General features: G+C 44.8%; 1 protein-coding gene across 1 annotated transcript in view; it reads right to left on the bottom strand.

Annotated features, from left to right (window-relative positions):
- notch2 (notch receptor 2) overlaps nucleotides 1-23545 on the bottom strand; it is a 41425-nt gene extending 17880 nt beyond the window's left edge. The window contains exons 1-3 of the mRNA XM_079267755.1: nucleotides 23278-23545; nucleotides 10983-11064; nucleotides 271-545 (exon numbers count right to left, since the gene is read on the bottom strand). Of these exons, the coding sequence (XP_079123881.1) occupies nucleotides 271-545; nucleotides 10983-11064; nucleotides 23278-23350 (430 nt within the window). The 5' untranslated portion in view covers nucleotides 23351-23545. The remainder of the gene's footprint in view (nucleotides 1-270; nucleotides 546-10982; nucleotides 11065-23277) is intronic.
- Between the last annotated feature and the right edge of the window lie 498 nt (nucleotides 23546-24043).

The raw sequence follows: 24043 nt of genomic DNA, 5'->3' as shown, positions 1-24043 counted from the left end.
GTCGTTTTTTAGAATTATAATTAAATGTCGCCAAAATCTAGCAGCAATGTTGCAACACGTGTCCTGTATTGTTGCTAGCTGCTGGGCCCCACATCTGGATTCACACCAAGAAGCGACTTGTTCCTTGCTTCAGGGCTTCATTTTTACTTTTGCTGTACATGTTATGAGGATATAAGGTATAGCAGTCTTTACAGCTAGCAAGTGTGAACAAAAGTCAGATATCACTGCCCTACTGGCAAACTCCTGAGAGGCGATTAAACAGCATCTCACCTGTCCATCCTCTGGCGCACTCGCACTTGTATTTGTCGAGGGACAGCAGGGCGCAGACACCCTTGTTGGCACAGGGGTTGTTGGGGTAACACGTGGAGTTCTGGGGAGTTTGGCAGTGCTGTCCGGTGTAGCCGAGAGGGCAGGTGCAGGCGGCGCTGCCTGGCACGGGTACGCCCGCTAACATGGACACAGAGCAGTTCCCTCCGTTCAGGCAGAAGCCCGGGTCACAAGGGTCCTTGTGGTGGCAGTACTCACCCAGGAAGCCTGGTGCACACCTAAACACACACACACACACACACAGACACACACACAGAAATCAATGATGGAGCACGCAGAGGCACACACAAGGGTTTAAACCTAATCACCCCTCAATACAGACACTACAGTTGAAAGATGAATTAAACAATTGCGTGTGTTTGACAGAGACGTAAAGAAACAAAACAAAAGCGTGAGTTTCAGTCAGGTGCACCACATCAGACAGCAGCATTGATACCAGAGCGTAGCGTCTGCACTGGAGTCCTGCAGCACACACAGATCAAAGGAAAGAAATGAACTCAGCACAGGTAAACACTGGTGTCTAACGCACTGTCTATACTTTGACGTAAACAACAGCATGCGGGGACCCACATCCCTGAGCAGGAGTACAAGCAGAATGTGTGGTTGTGCATTGTTCAGTTACTAATAAAGGGTTCATGAACTGCGTTTATGAGCTTTTAAAAGAAATATGAAGTATTTACAGTGCAAGGTACACACACACACACAGAGTTCATGTGGCCATGAGCTGCTTGACAGAAGAAGTTGGAGCATTGTGTCTTGCTGAAGGCCATTTTGAAATGCTGTTAAGATGTGAATCGCTAACCCTATGATTATGATTACTGATATGAGATACTCAGAACCCTGAGCTGTTGCCCCACCGACCCCGGTCGCTGAAAAGGGTTAAACCGGGGTCAGTGACGGAAAAGAAGAAGTCAGAAAGTAGAAGGATGTGAGGTGGAGTTATCTGGAAGTTGTTGACTGGCAGCAAACTAAAGCTAGTGGAAAGCACCAGCACGTCTGAGGGCAATGTAGAAGATGAACCATGTCCATGGCAACAGATAAGTAATGTCATAATGTCCACAGAAATGTGTCCACAGTGAAGGTAAAGGCATTTGCAAGTTGTTCACAACAAGCTGTATGGTGTACGACGAAAAGAAAAGCAGCACTCTATCGTGTTGTGACCACATTTGGTCTGTTTTTTCCTCGGCTTATTCATCAGCCCCTTTCTTTCCATTTCTCTTTCTTCTTCTCTGTGATTCAGCGACACGTCGAGCAGCGGGGAGGATATTACAATATTACACAATGTCCACGAGGACATCATCAAAAACAGAGATTCCTTTCGTCACTTTCTATTCCTCTGTTTGTTCTCAGTCCCTCCCACTTTCACGCACCACTTCTCCTCTGTGTGTGCGTGCGACGCCATTTGGTCAGGGGTGTTATTTTGAGCAAAAAATACGTTATTAGTCAGGTAATTTCCTGTGTAATGCTATTTTTGATCAGCCGTCTGTTGCATTGTGCGGCACATGGCTGACACGCTGTCTAGGGACCGTGGGCGACGGAGCGGCCGGCTGCCTCTTACACGGGCCTCTAAACCGGCCTCCCTAGAGGGGCTCAGGTAACATAACAGCGGAGATGCACCACAGAGTAACTACCACACACATACGCAGGCACAGAGAAATGAATACCTTCTTTCATAACCTTTCCAAATGGATACATATGCTTTTTTTCACAAATAACCGCACCTCTAGGATGTAAATATAAAGGGTATCAGAAGTATCAGAGATCGGTGTTATGAGCCATATAAAACAGAGACGAAACATTGGAGGTGGGAATTATCTGAAATCCAGTCTCACGCTTATTAACTTTTATTTATTATGGGCCACTCCGCCCCGAAGCAGCCTGAAGATATTAGGTGATGAGCGCATGGGAAAGAGGGGGGAAGTCGACTCAGTGATCAATCACATCTGTGAGGATACTTCTCGGTATATGATGTGCGAGTCAGCCAATGTCTCCTCAAACACGACAAACAACAAGCTGACACCAAACACACATCAGGCTACAGTATATCAAACGCACTGACGTGTACACAAACCAACCCCAAAACGAATGGAATCAACACCATCATGTTGAGCAATATGTTTTGAGAGTTTTCTATTTGTTTAAACTAGATATGACAGACAACTCTTTTACTATTTTCAAGTTTAGTTTCGTTCTTATTCCATAGATCAAAAATGATGACAGAAAAACTCTGACAAGGCCCTAACTCATTGTTGGTTTTTGTCTGATTTCGTGGAATTTTTGACAGCAACACAACATAGAATAACATTCTAAATATATATTTTGTCTCCCGAACATATTCTCTATAACTCTGCCATGTGCATGTCCTCATGGTGCTGGTAAACAAATAAACAAGTTGGCAGGTTAGTGACGCAGGATCTTCAAAGAAGAGACGGACTTCATGCCTCTTCACTTCCACTCGGTCAGATTAGACATGGCCACCCTCCCTCTTTCCTGTCTCCGTCCCTGTATCAGCACGTCTGCAGTGCAACCCCCGACACACATGCCAATACACACACACACACACACACACGCGCGCACATAAACACACAAACACAGAGACGTCCCTCCCCACTCCGAAGGCAAACACAGCTTGGTCATGATATCACAACAAGACGGCCGTCGTGGGAATTAGGACTGCTTTCTTCTCCTCCGCCCCCTCTCAGGGAGGAATGACATGGCCTTCTGCCCTGGGACATACATCACATTAGCACACTGTCATGCGATGAACACCGTGTCCAGGTTAATACCAGGTTTACGTTTCACTGGGATCATTTCACACATTTTTCACTGTTTAAAACTATGGGGAATACGAGAGGTATTTTCAACAAAGTCAAGGGGGGGGGGAGAGAGAGAGAGAGAGAGAGAGAGAGAGAGAGAGAGAGAGAGACAGAGACAGAGAGAGAGAGAGAGAGAGAGAGAGAGAGAGAGAGAGAGAGAGAGAGAGAGAGAGATTGGTGGTCATGCAACTCTACACCACCCTACAAGAATCATTTGCAGCTTTGAGAATTTTTTGAGAAAATTCCAAAGCGCTGACAGGAAAGATGCGCAGCAATCTCTATTAAATTCAATCGCTGACAGAACCAAATGCCATGGCGTCAGGAAGTGATACCACCCCGGCCTTCAGGTTTCACTCCCAGATAGTGCACTCATTCTAAGCCTCCGGCTGTATCGCTATAGAGCCGGAGGCCAGCAGACAAGGCTGAGCACGATTCACATTATTGTCAGGGAGTGGTGGTGTCTCACTGCTGGCCCACTAGTCTGTCGCTGAACGCAACACGGGGGTGTAAGTGTGATTCTTCAGACACGCTTTTCAACAGAACAAGGGCAAGAAGTTGCACACGGATAAATGCGCCGCTCTACTTTCATGAAAAGAAAAGGGAGCGGAGAGGGTTTTCTGCAGCCAAAGTCATCTATGGGATTCTTTGTTTTGCTCCATGAGAGCTTTTTTTTCCTCTTTTCCCCATCCTTCTCTTACCCCGTGCAATTTCCTGCAGCCCTTCTTTTCCCTCCCTTTCTCACTCCTCCACCTCTCATTTCTAACCCACTCTGGAGGTGTCAGGTTTCTACAGCTGGTTCACATTAGCGCCCCCATCTCACGCACACCCCTCCCTCCCTCCCTCCCTCCCTCCCTCTCTCTCTATGCACCCCTTCTCTCCTTCGTCCTCTCTCCCGCCTCCTCCTCCTCTACCTCATGCTGACCTCTGCCTGTCCTGGCTGGCCGGCCGTGGGGGGGGGGGGGGGGGGGGGGGGGGTTTCAATGAGCAGAATTGAGTGACTTGAATCTCACTCACTCGTGTAATGTCTCCCACGTCTTTCATTTCTAATTCCTATGTCTCAAGCTCCTCTCTGACTCTCCTCATCTCAAATCTCTAATTCCCCTTTTCTTTTGTGCTAAATCTCTCCACCTTCCTCTCCTCAACTACGATCCCACCACCTCCTCCACAGCAACGCTTAATAACTTCATCATGCTCTCCCCCTGCGGCCATCCCAGAGACACAGTGTGAGAGTTGTGGGAGAGCATAAGCCAGCTCACATTTCAATCCCTGGATCACTCCCTGGCTTGGCTAGAGCATAGGTGGTCTATTCACTGTACTGTCGTCCTGTGTGTGTGTGTGTGTGTGTGTGTGAACACGTTACTGCTGGCTTTGCTGTTGCTTCAATGCATGGCTATGCTGCAAGATGCCTGGTAGATTATAGTTTGGAAAGAAAAAAGCTCACGAGTAGTTCACTTATATTCAGATGCTGCCGCTCTATCAGACCCAGAGAGTCTGCAGAAATGTTAATCCAGATCACAGGATTGAAGTTTTTAAACTGCAGCCTAGGGCCGGGTGAAATCATGATTATTATCTCAGATATTGCTATAAATAATCAAAGTGATGTTCAAAGCAATGGGCCGTGTTAGTCATGACATGAGAGCAGACTCCTCCTGTATGCGTTAATCAGCTGGACGATTGAGATGAACGTTCACAGTCATATCAGAGCCGGAAGTGACACAAACACCGATGCACTTTCTTGACCTCAAAGGTGAACGGGGCGGCCTGACCCGGGAGCTCCCGTGTGGTGGAGTATATCTCAAAAGGGAGGTGCACCAGCATGTGACCTTATCTGCTCTACCTCCACTCAGCAAAGAATGCTTTGACACCATTTCTTCACAGTCAATTGCTGCTGCTGCTACTGTACACTGGACAGATGGCAGCTTCAGTTGAGGAAGAGCACCTGAAATTCAGACATTATTTGTCCGATCACAGATCTGTCTCAGTGTAAATGCAGTGTGTGGATAATATCGGTCTGGAATGGGAGCAGTGTAATATCAGCCAGTGCCACAGTCTGTGGGTAAATAACAAAAACACTTAGATGTATGGGTTCTTTTTAGGGGGATGGAAACTATGAATCTACTACTTCGACAATCGTTAGTAGCTATGTCGTTTTAGTGGTTTGTATTGTTGGCACACTCCACTTTTCATACAGCAGAGGCAGTAGAAATCACATCGGGGGCGGGCGGGACTGGTCTGAGAATGATGTCCAAGTTGTGGAGAAGAGAAAGACACAAGAGAGAGGAAGAGGAAGAGGAAGGTGGATGAAGTGAAGAGGGCGCAATGAAGTGACCATAAAAGCAATGAGAGAGCGAGACATACGGAGAGCAAAGGAAGCCGGGCGGGCAGTCGCACTGAGAAGCATCAGAGCAGACAGAATAAAGGAGTGCAGAGCAGGGTGGAGTCCAGACGAGGGACATGTGGTCAAATCTCAGGCTGTGATCAAAAAGACTCATCTGAGTGGCTGTGGTACGCAGCACGGGAACCATTTTCTCTCTAAGCCTGCCGCTCTACGTTGTTCTGTCATTATCCCGTTTCTGCGGTTGTTTAATGTGGAACCTCCAATAATAGGTCTGTCGGCCTGTAAAGTCTTTTTTCTTTCATTAAAAATGTAGAAGGAAGTGTTTGTCCTCTCTACTTTAGCTCATTGTTAGTAACTGAATGGCTATTTCTGCAGCTTACTCAAGAGATTCTTCAGATGCTAAAAGTTGGCTCAAATGTAATTAAATATAAGTAGTAACAGCTGCTTTTTTGTAATTAACTGAGTGATGGTGCACTGAAGCTCACACAGCCTTTACATCACGGTGCAGGTATGGAGAACGTGTGACCGTATGACAAAACTCAGGTGCTTTTGACCCCACGGTGTCATCGTCGCTGTGTGACAGAGAGCCACTTGTCACCTCACTGTGTGTGGGTTTATGGTCTGGTTGCTACATTCCCCACTGGTTTGTAAGGCTTCCTCTTTCTGAGAGCAGGGTTTGCATCTCTAGAACTCCGAGCAGCCTCGTGCTCATCCGCATGTTTGTAGGTTTTTACGGGGCTCTTTGTTTGTTTTTGGGGGGGTTTTGGGGCTGTCGGTCACCTCGGGCTCTGAGAAATTGTGCGCACCATTTTTCACAAATTAAACAATTGATTGAAACATGCACTCAAGAGAACTACTACATGTCCACCATCCAAACACTGAACCTGGTGTGATTGAAGGGGTAATAGATCTTTGTTAGGTCGGGTTGCATGAGGTAGTAATGTACTGCTGTGGACGAGGGCAGCAGCAAAATGTATTGCCAGGTATTTAGATGGCGAACTGAAGAAAGTGGTTCATGCACGACTATGGATGAGAACCTCAAACAACCCAACATCAAAAACTAACTACTAACTAACTAATAATCTATCCCTTTAACTGAACTTCAGACCTCTCTGTGCCATCACGTGAACTTGCCCTAGGCTCAAGGTGCCCCGGAGACACACACACACACACACACACACACACACACACACACACACAGACAGACAGACATGCCACATACGAAAACATACGCACAAAGAAACTCTTATCATTGTGGTTCCAGCCTAAACCACATCTGCAGCGCTGTGAGCAGAACTGTGGGAAGGAGATACGTCTTTGGAGAGTAAGAGCGGGAAATCACTGCCGTGGGTTCCAGTCTCCTACTCTGGCTTTTGTTGACTTTAGTTCGGTTCATATGCCTTACCCACTTAAAATCTGAGTGTGTGGGTGTGTGTGTGTGTGTGGGTGTGTGTGTGTGTGAGTGTGTGTGCCTGGGAGAGTGAGTGCTGTGGAGGTGTGGAGCAGAGAGGAGAAGTGACTGTTCAAAAACCATTTCCTGCCAACTATCTTCTCTGCTTTGCATTCTTTCTGTGAGGTAACGAGGTGACACAAAATGACTGGGTCAACAACAGCCGGAGGGGAAAAAGATCCTCAACAAAGCTCTGAAGACACACAGATGTGAATGAGAGATAAAGCAGGTACGGATGTAATAAGGGCGAGAGGGTGAAGGTCTAAACAGTAACGTGGGGGGGTAGTGGGAGAAGGACTAAGAAGCCCGGTGAGTCGTGTCCAGAGGCATCTAAATCCCTGAAGCAAAGGGAGGGACAGAAGCATGGACGGATGAGTGACAGTTTGATGAAGGAGGCGTAGCAAGAGGGAGATTACACTCCTCTCTCTGCTCCGCTTCTCCCCCCCCCCCCCCCACCCTTGGCTGCTCTCTCATCATTAGTAAGGAGTTGTGCTCCGAGGCATTCCTCCTCAAATTACCTGAAAAAAGACATCCTCTTTTCTTTTGGCCCCTTTCTCTTCCTCTGTCTGCCCGGCAGGCAGATTCTACCTGTCAGATCAAACAGGCAGCAGGTCTACACAACACAGTAACTCTCAACCCTCTTTCAAGAAAACCTTTTTTTAACAAACATAAAGGCATGACAGTGACTGCCGGAGAGTGAGAGAGTGAGGAAGAAGGGGGGGGGGGGGGGGGGGGGGGTGGCATTGCGAGGGAGGGAGAGTTAATCAGTTTGCACCGTGGCCCAACGGCAGACAAAGAGATCTTGTTCTGGAGGAAAATAGGCTTTCGACAACGTAATGTGTGTCGCCTCACCCGTACTCGTACTGCTCAGGTATTAAGTCAATGAGTCAGACTCCATGTTGGGCTGCATTCACTCTAAATTAAACAGGAATTATGTAATTATTAGTAATATACGTGGCTATGAAATGCAGCTTTCTCTTCATATTCTATTGCAAAATGTAACGACTTTCTCTGGTGCGAGGGAGCTACGTAACAGGACGACAAAAAGTTAAATTAAAAGAACAATACTCGGAATGCTGAATCAGCATTCCAACAATAACCATAACATTTGGACGTCAATGCCGTCTGCCGTTACCGGTATTCTCTCCCGGCCTCACCCAATGTTTTTGGGTTATATTTTCCTGCTGTCGTCCGCCACCAACATGATTTCATGTGAACGCAGCGTTAGTGTCAGGAATCCTTGGCCAACAAACCGGACCACTGTTTCTGTGCACTTCGTCAATACCTCGTCAGAAAAGAGTTATGTATCCCTCTGGTTACAAATGCTGAGCAATCAAACTTGTAACATGCACAGATCTACACCGAGACACACACTCACACACCTTTTTTTCTCAGTGCCACCGGTTAGACGGCTTCCCTGCATCCTGCTAGTCAGCTAGTCGACCTCTCCCATGCACTAATACTCCCTCACAGTATTCTTCACGTCCAAAATGAGACACCTGAGCTTCACTTGCAAACGTAACATTTTCCAATGTCATTGTCATTATAGTCATTGGCTTGAGGAGGAGGATCTTCCTTATCGTCTCTTTTCCCTTCTCCTTATCTGTCTTAAATGGAAAAAAAGACACACACACACACGTATAGAGTGGTTCTATGTTTTCCAGAGTTTCCAGAATGTATGGGAACTCTGCAGAAGTTGCACAGAAGCTCATTCTGCAGCGGTTTTCATTACATTTATCAAACAATAACAACTGGATTAATGGAACAACACTATTTTACTCTCGGCATCAAAAGCGCTTTTACACTCGGAATGTCGTAAAATGTCTCGCAAAAGGAATTGAACTGTCCATCAGTTGAAACTCATGAACTGTTTCACTATACAGTTACTCCCAGTGTGACACCAGGTGTGATAATTAGGCTGGTCCGAGCCAAAAGGGCCAAAGTAACTGTTGACTTACAACCGGCTGCCTTTAACACACTGAGGAGACTAATAAACACAACATTTAATTTCCACACAATGAGTCTTTTCATCAGCAGCACAGTGCAGACGGGGCCAGACAGAGGCAAGTGCGTGCATTGGAGTCCACAAGTGTGTGTGTGTGTGTGTGTGTGTGTGTGTGTAGTTCATGTTTACTTGTGAACTGACTAGTTAATCGGTCTAACAGTGGGCCTGCGCTCTGTCAGCTGACTGGAACTGAGAGACCCCTCTCTGTGTGTCTTCAGGGGAAAAAGGCCTCTCTGCCTGTTTTTAATCAGCATTATCATCATTTCATTCATATAAAGATAAATGGATTCTTTCACACTGTTCCGCGCTGTTAGGATCCACTGGCAGACTTCAGAAAAAGCTGATCTTCTCTGCTCATAGCTCTGAATAGCATTTACGGCTAACTGGCTTGGCCAGTTGCTGCTAGCACAACAGCTATTCAGAGCTATGAGCAACAACAGTTATTGCCTCATTGCTTTTCGTTTGGTAGCCGTGAGAAACCTCAGTCTGTAATGCAAGCATGTCTGCATGAAAAGATGTACAAAGATATATTATATATTCGCTAATGCTAATCGCGGTTAGCATTCCCCCATTGGCCGAAATGTTAAAATTAGCTTAGAAGCTAGCGAGTCGGACATGTACTGTTAAAAGCATCTTGCCGTTCAACCTTTTTTGTTAACAGTCCTAGTGAGAGGTAGGTCAAAGGTGCTTCATCCATATTGTAGCGACCCTGTCAGTAGCAGAGGGGTTGCTGGTAGCAACTGTTCTGTGTCGGGAGCTAGTAAATGTTGTGTTAGTTGTTGTGGCGGAGAAAAGCTACGGAAAAATCCGTATATAAAGCGCACCGGACTATAAGCCGACGCCTCAAAGCGTGAGGTAAAAAGTAGCGGCTTATAGTCCGAAAAGTACGGTAATGTCTACGTGAGCAGAGAATGAAGTCACTCTCCCTCTGTGCGTGTTGTTATCAGAGCTTCTCCGCTTTTTGTTGACACAGCCGGGCCGACCTTGCGTGCTTTCAGTGCATGTTAGTGCATGTTAGTGCATGCGAGCGCGCTCCACTGATTAGCTCACGGCCACCGCTCTGCACTGCTCTTATACACGGCGGTTACAACTCATTTAAAAGTGTTTTACAATGAAAATGAGGATAATGTGAAAGCTATCATCCCATCTAATATCGAAAATTGCAATATCAGCCAAATGCACAAAAACACCTGCAGAACAACGCCTATCTGACCTGACGGAGGAATGTCAAACACTGATTGAGGAATGTCGCTTTCCTTTTTTACAGAAGAAGCAGAGTGTTGAAATTCCAAAAGCGCTGGGAACAGACACACAGCGCGATTCACATCACATTTGATGAAATATGAGCAGGTTCATGAACCAGCTTTGGTGTGTTTTCGTTGGGAGTTTGGCTCGGGAGTGGCAACGCAATTATAAAGATAGCAGAGTCTTAATTACAAACCAGGCTAAGCTGTCAAGAGAGTGGAAGGCATAGATCTAACAGGCCACTGCCCTCCTTCACGCTGCAGCACTTTCCCCTCAATGATCCGATTGCACCACCGGTAGCAGAAGAGACTTACTTGTGTGGTAGCAACGGTTAGCCTACGTGTCATTTTGAATCGACTGACCAAGTTTCAGATTGGTTTTGTTCTCATCTGTTGGACTGAATAGACTTTCTCATGTAATAGAAACGTCTCGTCATCGTCTCGACGTCTCCCAGGAACAACAAATCAGTGGGCAGTAAAATGTGTTGGCTTCAATTCTATAGCAACAGGAGAGTAAGTAACAGAACTTTCCGAAATGTCCTAAATAACATCTTGGAGGTGGAAATGTGTGTATTGGTATTGTTCCCAGTGCTGGTGTACTTAGTCAGAGACAGATCCGTCTTCTATTCCCCCTTCCGTGCCTGAGCGAAGCCTCATGGTCCTGTGGACGGCCTGGGGGGGGGGGGGGGGGGGGGGTTGATCTAAAAATCCTATTTCTGTCACATCCAATCCCCTCATGAGGTCGCTTCTACCGCTGTGTTCACATTGCTGTCACAGTGTTGTACCAGCGCGTGGATCTCACCTGCAGTACTCAGTGCCATTGTTGAAGGTGAGACACGTGGCATTGTTGACGCACGGCGCCTTGTCGTCCATACATTGCAGAGCTGCAAGAGAGACGAGAGCACGAGTTAGAGAGAGGACGATCGAGAGGGGCCCTTCATCTGCTCAACACTTCCAATATTGGCAACATTTTAATTTGATACATACGTCAATTATTAATCAAATCATTCATTAACACAGGTTTATGTTGTTATTTCAGTGTTGTGGAATGCTGTACCACATGGGGCTGTGTTAAAATCATCTTCACCCTTCAAACAGTAAGAAGTGCGTTTCAGTTATCCACAATGTTTAATGCACTTTTCATCATGTCTCGTTCTTGTCTTATTGTGTCTAGACAGGCATACAGAGAAACCACTATGATGATGCCCTCTTGTATCCTGTGTTAAAAGAAACAAATATGATTCATGTGTATCTAATAAAAACCCTGCTGGGTATCTCTGGCCTTGCTTGCAGTGATTCAGTCCTGCTGCCACTGCTCAAAACCAATTGAGGGTTTTCCCCCCCAGAATATTGGTAAGTGTCCCCCCCTCCACATAGGCCACACGTTTCCCCTCCTTCTTACAGAGATCATGCAGAAGATTCGCCACCTATCTAACAAACTATGCAGAGCCTGCCTGAAATCAGCCTGTGGTCAGAGGGCGGCCAGATGGGCAGGCCGACAGAAATCAGCCTTGACCGGCGACAACAAAGCCCGACTATCTCCTCGCCAGAGCAACACTTACAGCCAGACACATCAGCTATTGTGTGGCCCACCAGAAACACATGGCTCGGTAGTCTTCGGGCACACCATGCCGGTCCCAACGTCAAGTGTGGTGTTCTCAGTCCCAAATGAAGGAAGCCACTGTTGTGTTAAGTGTTTGTTTGTCTGTGTGCGATTAATTAGGAACAACTATAAATCTTGAGCACGGATTGTAAAAATGTTGCAATATGATCATTTTTGTTTCATTTATAGCCTCGCATGTCGAAGAATCCCCACTCTGCTGAACGGGACTCTGTGTGCGAGGGTAGGTCAGCTGATTTCAAAGAAACGCCAACAATGTTCACAAAACAGTCATTGCATTACAGGAAGTGCACAGAGCGATGGTGTTACTTCCTGCGCCTGGATTAATCACAGTGTCACTCAAACTCGAGCCTTTGTGAAGACACTGACACTTAACCCGTGTTTGTGGTGTTTTTAGCGCCACATAGTTTGTTTTTAAGTGCTGCACATTCATAGTACAGACTGAGCTGGTACAGTAAGAGAGCGAGGGCAGACTATTGCCCTGGAGTCAGGCTGACAGGCATAGTCCATTAGACACGGGGATACCGTACATAAACCACTGTGAAATTCATTATTCCAACAAGCACGCACACAGGCTCGTGCACTCTATGTGCAGAACTGCACAGTCATCCACTGTAATAAAGTATGAGTTGATATCAGGCTACTGCTGCAGCACACGATACCAAAGAAAACACGGTGCTATTTCGGGACTATTTCTGTACTGAGCAGACATGCTGCGTGCACGCTTGCTACGAGTCAACACACCAAAAAAAATCATGCACACATAATATGAAAACGCAGAGAGCAGAAGATCCACTCAGATGCGGTTAAGACTTGTGACACAGTGGAACTTTCACTTTTGGTCACGTTTAAGCCAAAAATCATATTCAAGATCATGTTTACTCTGCTTTTGAATAAATCACAAAAAAGGCCATATAATATTATTGCAGTAAATCTGGGCAACATGCCATAGGGTGTGGCATGATACCAGCATTCTGGCAAGACACATTTATGACATAAATATTTCACAAACTTGTGTTTTCATTTATAAGATACTTTCAGGTGAAGGGAATATTCCTGATCATTTCAAGACCTACTATAAATTCAATTCACAGGTTCACTCTTACTCAACTCGTCAATCTTCATCCTCCTACGTTACTGACTAGCAGAGGTCAATTTTCAATAAGATTTAGGGGAACCAAACGCTGGAATGACTTTTCCCACCTGACAAAAGAATGTCCCTCTGTAAAATGTTTTAAAAGATGCCTAAAAGAAAATCTGATTGCTGTTTTATAACAGTTTGTTTATGTATTAGTTTTCATGTCTTTCTTGTTTTATCTGTTATATTACACATGCACACACACACGCTCACTCACACTCGACACAATTACATTATTTTTTTTCTTTTTCTTTTCTTTCTTTCTTTGTTTTGTTGTAATGTCATGTCTTATGCATATTTTATTTTTTCTTTGTAATTTTGTAAAATTTTAACATTATATAGGTGGAGGCTTCAAATAAGCCAAGTTGGCTTTCTGTCTCTTCCTGCACTGTGATATTCATTTATTTCTGTTATGTTTGATGATTTAAAATTTTGTTGTTTGAATTGTGCAAAATAAATAACCAACTCAAAAAAAAAAAAAACAGGCAACAGCAAAATCAGCAAAAAAAGAAAAGAAAGGAGTGATGGTGAGGGGGAGGAGGAAGTGCTGAGAAGAGAAATAATGGAAGACGGCACAGACCGGAAAAAGATACTCTCATCCCCCGACTGGTTTGACGAGCTTCCCTTGCACGCTGTCGTCACGCCGGACACAATGATCCTACCAGATTTGGGACTGTCTGCTATTGTGCAATTGTAACACACACACACACTGTGTATATACGGGTCACAAATTCTCCGACTGAAACTTTTGGAAACGGTTTCAGCCATCCGTCTCGCTCTCTAAAGTCAAACAAGCGAAATGATTCACACACATTCCCTGACACATTCGGCTCATATCAACCGCATTGTGTCCTCTCTCCCTGGCTGTTCTCACACTTCACTGTCAACAAATCGCGGACAAGAGCATTTCCCAGGAATGAGAGCCTTGATAAAGCCCAATCGACAAAGTCAACAGTGAAACTGCAGGCAGATGGTGCGAGCTGAGAAACACACGGATACCTGACCCAAAGATAACTATTCTTTAGATCATTCCTGATCAAATGCCCACTTTGCTTTTCTCACTTACCACCACCGCATCTTCCTGCTTGTTGCATTTGTTTATGTGTGTGTCAAGGCGATAGGGGGGGGGGGGGAACAAAAGCAGGAGATTTACAATGTCTGCAGTCTGGTGGGACTGGGAGGAGAGCTGTGTGTGTGTGTGTGTGTGTGTGTGTGTGTGTGTGTGTGTGTGTGTGTGTGTGTGTGTGTGTGTGTGTGTGTGTGTGTGTGTGTGTGTGTGTTTTACAGATGAATATTACAGATGAATTATGACCTGTTTAAAATACTACTAAGCAGTTTATAATGCATCGGTAAAACTACTGATGACAAGATTTGGGTGGGTGGGTGTGTGTGTGTGTGTGTGTGTGCGTGTGCGTGAGTTTCCTGCTGGTGGAAGCTGTATCTGTAAAGATGCCATTGTGCACAGTGTGAACAATTTAAACACAGATGTCCAAGTGCTTTTCTCAAACTTTCCTCAATGACCTCAACATTATAACATTAACATTATTCATTTTGCTCTTTTTCAAAGATAGCTACAAAGTGATCCTGTTGTATGGCCTTCTATAGAGGACACTTTCTATTACACTACAGTGTGGCCAGGCTGTTAAAGGCAGTGATGGCTGAGGTTACTTTTTTTTGCTGAGTAGTTGTCTGTGTCTGTGGCGTGATGGAGAGGAGGGTGAAGCGTGATTAGAGGGGATGTCGGGGATCGTGTGTAGCGATATGTTTCCATTCACCCGTTTTTAGGAACATTTCTCAGTCAACAGCTTAACAAAAGCAGAAAGCCCCAGAGCACAAAATAGCAGGTGCGTAACCACAAAGTCCCCAGTTTTGATTCCAGATGACGAGGGGGCCCTCGTTGTACGTCAGCCCACTCGCTATCATCACACTGGCAGACAATGGCCCCCGCAGGCGACACCAGGATCAGAGGAGACTTCTTCAAGAATGGAAAGATGCCATCTTATGCCGATGTCAGGTTTGGTGAGAAACTTGAATAAATCCATTTGTTTGAAGGAGACGTTTTCACAACATAAATAGATATTACAGATGAATTATGACCTGTTTAAAATACTACTAAGCAGTTCATAATACATCGGTAAAACTACTGATGACAAGATTTGTTTTAATCAATAAAAATACAATCTTTTAGTTCCTTATCATTTGAATTGTGTGTTTTTATGAGGAAAAAAAACTATAGGTGACTATAAAAGAAAATAGTCTGGAGCCTTGTCGGCCAGCTGTTATAATCAAACAACAATATGGATCAACAATGATCGGCAACTACGATCCTTTACGCTGACATTTATGATCCGTTGCCCCACTCGTTGCAGTTGCAACACGGTCCAAAGTTGTTGTTGTGCCTAAAGCGTTGGCATGAATAAAACAGACAGGTAGCGCAGTGACCGATCTACAGGGAAACAGGGTATCATGTGTGCGACATCATCAACAAGCATGACAACACCGGTGACACTTCTCGCACGTTTTGGTGACTCAGTTTGGAGGATTCACCGTGGACTCGTGCCAGGGAAAGACCTTTGTGTGCCCCCCCCCCCCCCCCCCATCATGCAGTGTGAAAACCACAAGGACTGAAAGAGTCCCGATTACAACACAGCAGGTTGTGGAGTGTGAACAGTACAGCGATCTGACCACTTTGAAAGTCGTGTAGTGTGAACTTGGCCATGATGAGCCCCGTTACAAACAAAGTGAAAATGTGACACAGAAAGACAACAGTGGCTCGTTCGTCTTGGCACTCTGGATGATCAAAGTTATGTGAAATTTGGAACAGACATTTGCGGTCAATGGCGAAACTTGGATCTATCAACTATAACTATTATTAGGGCAAAATTTCTGATTGCCCAACCGTCATTTTTGGCCAATTTTGACAGCCTAGATTCTAACACGACAAACTAAGACGGTAACATTTTACCTGCTAAACATCAACATGCTAACATTATTATTGTGACCATGTTAGCATGCTGAAGGTAGCATCTTGCTCAAAGCACTGTTGTTCCTCACAGAGCCGTTAGCGAGGCTGTAGACTCTTAAGCCTAATCTAGTGCGGATAATCATTGTTTTCCTCTTCATTTAACTTTTCACTTTCTATTTCGAGAAGCATTTATTGAGCTGCGGTTTCTATAAACTGCAGTGACCGGCAGCAACCACAACTACTTTTGGACACATGGTGAAATAAATTCTAAGTAAAAAATAAGTTTAAACCATTCTCCTCTTTTCTTTTTTAAACACTGTATTTTTCTGTGAGAATCTCTTCAAACTGAAAATGCCGAATAAAGTCTGAATAAAGAGAAGGCAGAAATCACAGCCCTTAACGGCCTAGATAGAAGAAAAAGGCAGCGAGAGAGAGAGAGCGAGAGTCAGGTTGTTGTGCTCAGCTGGCATCACGCCGGATCCTCCCTCAGCACTCGCCACTGCTTTGTCACCGACACCACAGCGTGTCCCTGGAGGGGTCGGGCCATGTCATGAGAAGAAAAAAAAGACTGTGGTCGATAGAGGAGGCGTGATGGAAGGAGAGGAATAGACGGGCTTTAGAGCTAATAGCTGAGGATTGAGACGGGGAAGTAATTACGAGCGCGCAGACAAAGACTACACACGAATGGGTGTTCCTGAGCCCTGGCACACATCCACACAGCGGAGGGCAGGAAGTTGTTCGCGCCGAGTGAGGAAGTAACCCCATTTCCTGGAATTGCTGCACAGGCCTCTATATCCAGTAGGCCAAGCAGTAGTTGTGGCAACTTGCAATAAAATACCCCGTAGCTCAGCGTGGAGGGAGGGAGATGATGCTCAAACTAAACACTGTTACCCCGAGGGGAGCTTTACTGGCCCACACAAACAGCAGACCAACCAACCAACCAACCAAGGCTTTTAGTCTAGTGGATCAGCTTCGGTTTAGAAGAAGAAGACGGTAGCATACTGTAAGTACTGTAAGAAACAGATACGTGTCGACACACACAGCAAAGGTGTGCGATTACAAAGACTGTCTCAAGTAAATCCCCGAGATCTTTATCAGGGCAAATCAAGACACTTATTAAATGGAACAGTATCCGCATTAAACCTGATCCATTTCCGATCCTTTGTTCAATGTAACCCACTGCAATCTGGGTAAATCGGCTGTCAAAAGCAGGGTAATTTTAGGGTAGGGTGGTTTTTAAACTAAAAGGTGTTACAAGTAGAAAACTCCCTTAGGGAATAACTACTCAGTGCGCAGGTTGTGTGTGGAACATGGGAGACGGTTTCCAGAGAGCCCTGTCTGCCAGAAATCTCAGCAAACATGCTTAGATAGAAGAAAATACCATGACCGGTTTAGGCTTTTTGTCTGGGTTTAAATGCTACAACTCCTCAAGACTCAAGCCACATTTGCATGCCTTGCTTGCCACCTGCTGAAGCGGGTTAGCCCCGAAAGTCAGCAAAGAAATTCAGCCCAGGCTCACTTTAGGTGGACTGACCTTTAAGTTGGACCAGCTATTCTCCTTTTAGAAACAGAAATTCAAACGTGAACCACAGGCAAAGCTGAATAGATACAAAGCTGAGCCGGTACAGTCTGAAAGTGAAATTAAGTTGGGGGGGCAAAACATCCTCACTGGGACAGCCCCAGTAATTACCCTCCCAACCTCTCAAATGAGACGAGACGGTCGCCTTGCTGTTGTAATCACTGGGAAAAGTTGGGAGAGTCTCATCTAAAAGTGCGGGCCTGCTGGCTCAGTGTGTGTGTGTGTGTGTGTGTGTGTGTGTGTGTGTGTGTGTGTGTGTGTGTGTGTGTGTGTGTGTGTGTGTGTGTGTGTGTGTGTGTGTGTGTGCGTGCGTGCGTGTGTGTCGAAAGAGACAGACAGACAGAAACAGGGAGAGCAGACCAGACAAGGCCAATGTCGGGACTTTCCCTTTGCTCAGTCAAAAACTTTTTTGATAATAACGAAAATACTTATTGTGCGGACGTGTTCAGTTTCATCACTTTTTTTACATTGTTGTGTTATTATGAATTCAGAAGCACATAGTACAAAGTCAAACTCCCCTTCATGCTGTGAAGTCAACGTGTATTTCAGATCTCAGGCTGTGACAGATTCCGGTAAAATATTATTTGTTATAATTCATTTAGGAATCAGAATTGAACCACCAGTATCCATGACAGTATAATGTCAGCGGTGACAAACTATATCTCAATATGAGGATTATTTTCCCAGATACATGGTTGGTCAACTATTGGTTTACATAACATGAAGTCTTCTCTCTCACCTCTCCCCTCGCGTTTCTTTCTTCTGACTTCTGACTTACTGTATGAACTGGTTCCTACAGGGGACTAAACTAATACTGCGAGCCTTTACGAAGTATTTCCGTCTCCGAGCTGATGTGCCCTGCTCGGCTCGCCCTGCCTGCCTGTCTCCAGGATTACGGGGCTGCGTTGGCCGAGGAATGCGGGCCGCAGTAATTCCCTGTTGATTTGCTAACCTGTTCAACAGTGCAGACACAATGCTCTGTAATCCCCTCGACCTTCGCAGTCACAAACACCACCTCCTGTAGAAACAGTGCCGGTGGTTCGCGCACCTAACTTCATTCACATTTTGAGCGGTACTTATTTAATGCGGGAGGATCAAAGCCACTAAGAGCAAAACTGGTCAAGCAGGCGCTGCCGCCGTATTAGCACTGCGAACCAAAATGGTGACAGGCCACTGACTGTGACTTCCAACTTGACCGACATGCATTTCAACTTCAAGACCGTAAGCCACATGTGTCAAACTCAAGGCCCGCGGGCCGAATCCGGCCCGCCACGTCATTTTATGTGGCCCGCGAATCCGCCAGCAAAATTTTTTTTTAAATATATATATATTTTTTTTGAAAAATAATTAAAAGTTAGACTTGAAAATAAAAGTATCCCCATGGTCGAAATTATGAGATAGAAAGTTGAAATTATGTGACAGCATGTTGTCTGTGTACCGACATTAAAACCATCACAACAGGTGGACAGGAGAGGCAACAGCCCGAAAAGAGGTTTTCCAACGATTGAAAAAGATCGACAAATAATCCCAAAATGTCCACGAAGATAAAAATTGATGCAGAGGGAAGCAAATGTAATGAAAGATGGGAAAGCGAGTACATGTTTGTGCTTCAAGGAGAGAAACGGGTCTGTCTTCTGTGTTATGAGGCGTGTCGGTGATGAAGGATACAATTCACGTCGGCATTTTGACACCAAACACGGAGCTAAATTTAGCCTCCGAGAAAAACATCAAACTGTCCAAGAATTAAAAGGCAGACTGCAATCACAGCAGAATATATTTACACAGCTACAGCCCAGTGCATGCTGAAGGTGTGTGAGCAGAGCTCCGACCAGATACAGACTTTTACAAATGTCAGTTTGTGAAGAAACACCATCGCAGACCGAGTTCATGAACTAGCAGCAATCTAACAACACAGCTAGCTAAGAGACGAGCAGGTACTCGTGTTTTTAATTAACTGTTGATGAAAGCACAGACAACACGGATACATCATATATCCATGTTCATCAGACCTGACTCTCAGTGAGCAGCTCTTGGATGTAGCTGCCATGCAGGACGACGACAGGGAGGAACATTAGTGATGCAGAGAGGTGACACAAACAGCTTTGAACAAAGTGAATGTAATAACTTGTGTTTGATCTTTGATAGAGTCATGTGGGTTTCTTAACCCTCAATTAAAATGATTTATGTTATAATAACAGAAATGTGTTTAAATATCATTTTACATTTATATAACTGCATGTACAATATGTTTACACTTGAATAAACAATAATCAAATGCAGAGGGAGTTATTTAACAATATGTTAGGGAGAAGTTAGTTTTACAGTCTTACATTTACAACCGGCCCTTTGAGGGCGACCGTGATGCTGATGTGGCCCAGAGTGGAAATGAGTTTGACAGCCCTGCCGTAAGCAGTCGGTCTTCAAGTTGAAGTCTATTCTGAGCCATGTATAGAAATACAGACACGCATGCATCTGGAGCACAGCACCACAGACGTTCATGCACTGACTCATTCAGTTCGACTCATTATTTACTACTTACTCCCACTACGCAACCAACAAGTACGGGACCGAAACACATGTGGAGGCCTGGCTTTTTTAACTACACTACTAATCAAAAGGGTGGAGAAGACGGCACTGACTATAACCTGAAACGTGAGCACAGAAGCTTACAGCAAAAATGCTCGTAGTTGCTGAGGGATGAGAACGAAGCCACCGGGAAAGCTAGGGTGTCAAGGAGAAGACGTTCGAAACCACATTAATAAAACAGCCACCAGGCAGTGGGAAGAGCTGGTGGTCAGTAAATAACGCTGCACTGTGGGCCACGCAATAAATATCTTTGTCTTCGTAGCACACGGCGAAGCAGAGGGCGAAGCATGGCAAAGATAAATCGCATTTCACACCAGGCTCCAGCTCGGGACCGATGCAAGTAAACCAGGGGCGGCACAATTGATGGCCTTTGTTGGTTCATATCCACAATGCAGCACACACACGCGAATAGATACGCACACTCGTGTCAGCTGTCTGCTGTTTGCACCGGGCAAATATGTGCAATGATCCCGCATGCCCACATCACAGAGGCAACGCTATGTCGTGTGCCACCAAGATGGCACCTATGCTTCCTCAAGATCAGATGTACGGTCCGCTACAACACTAGCACGGTACTATCAACCTTCTCTCTGCATCACCACAGAGGGGCTCCGTTGGCCTCTACAGGCCCAGAATTATGATTGAACAGCAAATGAGCATCTATTCTTTTTTGAACAACATGCTTTAGCTGATCCTGAGCAGTGTAACAACTGGTCGGCTTTTATTGTGAAAAAACGAGAGGAAGTGCAGCTGTATTTGTCACAGCGGTTAGCAACGGACGGCGAACTCTTGACACAATGGTTTTGTTGGCGAATCATTTTCAATATTGAAAACCAGAAATGGTAAAACAAAAAAACAGTGAACTGGTAGAATAAAACGCTGCAGGCTACAGGCGCTTATTGCAGAATGGGTAAACCTCAAACCACCTTCATGCCATCAAGGTAAACAGCACCTTATTCCATGCCATCCTGTCATAATAAACCACTCGCGCCTGACACGCACCACAAGCTGTGATCACAGCCGCTCATACGGCGCAGTGTTCCAACTATTTGGACAACTATTTGTTCAGCTTCAAGATCTGTTTACAGTCACGCGAGGCACGTGGCGCCGGGCCTCCACAGATGGCGCGGGCCTCGTCAGGTGACGCGCAAAAAAATGGCGTTTACGCTCATGCGCTGGTCGTCGCAGTATTCTCCACGACGCCAGAGGCTGTGCAAAGACAATACACTGTGAAGAAGCAAGCAGTCAACTAAGGCTACCGGCAAAACGCCATAAACTAAACAAGGAGGGCGTTGCCAATAACTGTTGACTCATATACATAATCCCTTTCTAGAAAGAAGTCAAGAATTAAAATGGAACAAAGGTTGGAAGGTCGAATGTTCTGTAACAAAATTGATTTGGCTTGCAAAATATTTACTCAAACATAGATTTTGAAGACTTCCTGTATCTAAAGCGTTTAAAAAACAATTAGTCAACATGTTAGCAATGCTTTAATCATTAAACTATTTCTGAAAGGCCCTGTGCCTGCAGCGGGCACCTAGTGACAAAAATGAAGAGGTGCACTTCAAAGCGACGCAACAACTCGGTTAGCCTTCGCGCTCAACACGAAAGTCGTTATAACGTCATTTTCTGGTGCGCTCACCTTACGCCGGCGTCACAACGGCATCCATAAACCAAGCATGAGTGGAACAAAGGATTAATGAAGATGGAGAGGGAATGGGAAAGAAAATCATGGTGCACAAAGTGTGTGTGTGTGTGTGTGTGTGTGTGTGTGTGTGCGTGCGAGCGTGCGTGCGTGTGTGTGTGTGAGAGGCTGAACAGTATGGGAGGGAGGAATGTCAAACACCAACAACATTCCACTGCCTCTCCTTGCACTGCCTGCAGCACTTTTTCATTGTATTTTCTTCTTTTGTGTAACTTTGTTCACAAGTCACTTATAGTCCGTGAAAAAAAAAATAAAAACGTGAGAAAGAATAGCAAGGCTGTATCAACTCTGAGCTAAAAAAGAAAAACACGGGAGATGAAATCAGTTTCCCTGCCTCGGCACCCTTACATAAAGGCTTAAAAGGCTAAAGTCTTCTTGCACATTTCTCAGAGCAAACAGAACTTCACACCGGTTGTAAAAAGCATCACTGTATATTATTGGGAATGATGAGAAAAATAAAGTCATAAAAAATATCTAAATTAGTAAGGCACACTCCAAATAAAGCATGTGTTATTTTATCTTAATCAGAAACATCTTACAATGTTTATGCACCTTTGTATTAGAAGCACAGCTTTACAATGATCTCAGAATAAAATGCATTTCACTGCGAGTTATGGAGAAAACAAACATGCACACTGTGAGTCACTGTGTTTTCTTTTTATGAGTGCTTTCATATATTTTACCATATATTTGTTTTTTGCAATGTCAATGCAGAATAAACTTTCATTCATTTGAGTCATTCCTCATCCACAGTGAACTGACCCAAGGCCTGAGTACTTGAGGACCTGCTATCAATGGAAACTAATGAGTGCTTAATTAAAGACTGCACTAGAACGACAGTAACCCTGAATATGCTGTGTTAAATACATAGAGACATTGCTGGCATTGAGAGATTAATATCATTTCCAAGTGCATCTCGTGTCCCAACTTCTCCACACACATCCCTTCCTCGCCTCGTGACCTAACCACACCGACTCAAACATAATGACAACAGCGGATATTTGCCCTAAAAAAATCAGCTCGTGTCCTCTCCTTCATCACTGTCAAGCTCTCTTAATTCAGCAGGGCAGTCTAAACATGGTTAAGTGTCCATTTTGAATGATTTCTCTCTTCGCTGTTCAACATCTGGGCAGCGGTGCGACTCAGACTGAACACTCAGTTAGTCGCGAGTATTATAACCAGACTTTAACCCTTTGAAGTGTGACACAGGGCGACGTATGGAGATGTACTGCCAATTACCGCCTTATGAACTAACGTTATGTGAAAACACTCACAACAAAATACCGGTAAAATACTTTCTATACGTAGTTACTTTCAGGAGCAGCTTTGTTTTGCTTTTCCCAAAAGTAACTTTATTTTTCAAAGTAAGAGCAACAAAGTAGCTAAATCAGACACCAGTGTGGGCGCAGTGTGTGTGTGCGTAGAGATGAAGAGGCAACAAAAAACGTGATCATGACAAGTTGTGAAGTATTATCGCAGCTTTTATCATCATCAACAACTTACCCAAAGAGAGGCGAATGAAGCAGAAGACGAAGACTAGTGATTTGCCCGAGGAGAAACCGGGGATCTGCTCCATATTGTCTTTAAAATCCACATAAGGTCGCGAGCCCAAAGTTGAGCTGTCTCCCGCGGGACGGTTATAGTTCTCCAAAAAAGTCTCGTTGGAAACGAGCTCTCACACAATTAAGATGAGGCAAAAAACGACTCGTAGCGCCAAAATTACAACATGTTAGTATTCATCACATGTATTCTACGAGTCGTTACGGAAAGAAAAAACGTTTAAAATACACAAATTAAACTCGTAGTAGTCACACACGGCACCCAAAAAAAAAGTCTTCCACCTCTCTGCGCTCACCAGTCACTGGAATCACTGAGAGTGAAGACACGAAAACACATATCCTTCCGCTGAAGTCAGAGGGGGATCTATCGACGGCTTAAAAGATGGTGAAAACGTACACGCTTGTGTCTAAATAAGAGAGTTTTGTCACCGCTTTAGCAAATTCCCATTACTCGATATTATCCTTCATTGTTATCATGGACACAACATAAAAAAAACACAACAGAAGTTGAAGTATGCTTTCACTGTGTCGCCGCGGCGGAGGAATTTGTTTTTCTTCTAATTTCTCTACTTCTCGGAGCCTGGTATGACTCAAAATTAACCCATTCAATGATTTTTTTTTCTTCTTCTTATTTTTTCCTCCCATGAACTGCACGTTTTTTCCGCGATATGTCTTTGAACACCCACTCTTCATTTACTTTTTTTCGTTAT

The sequence above is a fragment of the Melanostigma gelatinosum genome (assembly GCF_949748355.1).
Source record: "Melanostigma gelatinosum genome assembly, chromosome: 4".
NCBI lineage: Eukaryota > Metazoa > Chordata > Actinopteri > Perciformes > Zoarcidae > Melanostigma > Melanostigma gelatinosum.
Note: the sequence above shows the minus strand (reverse complement) of the source record. Positions and strands in the feature narration are given on the sequence as shown.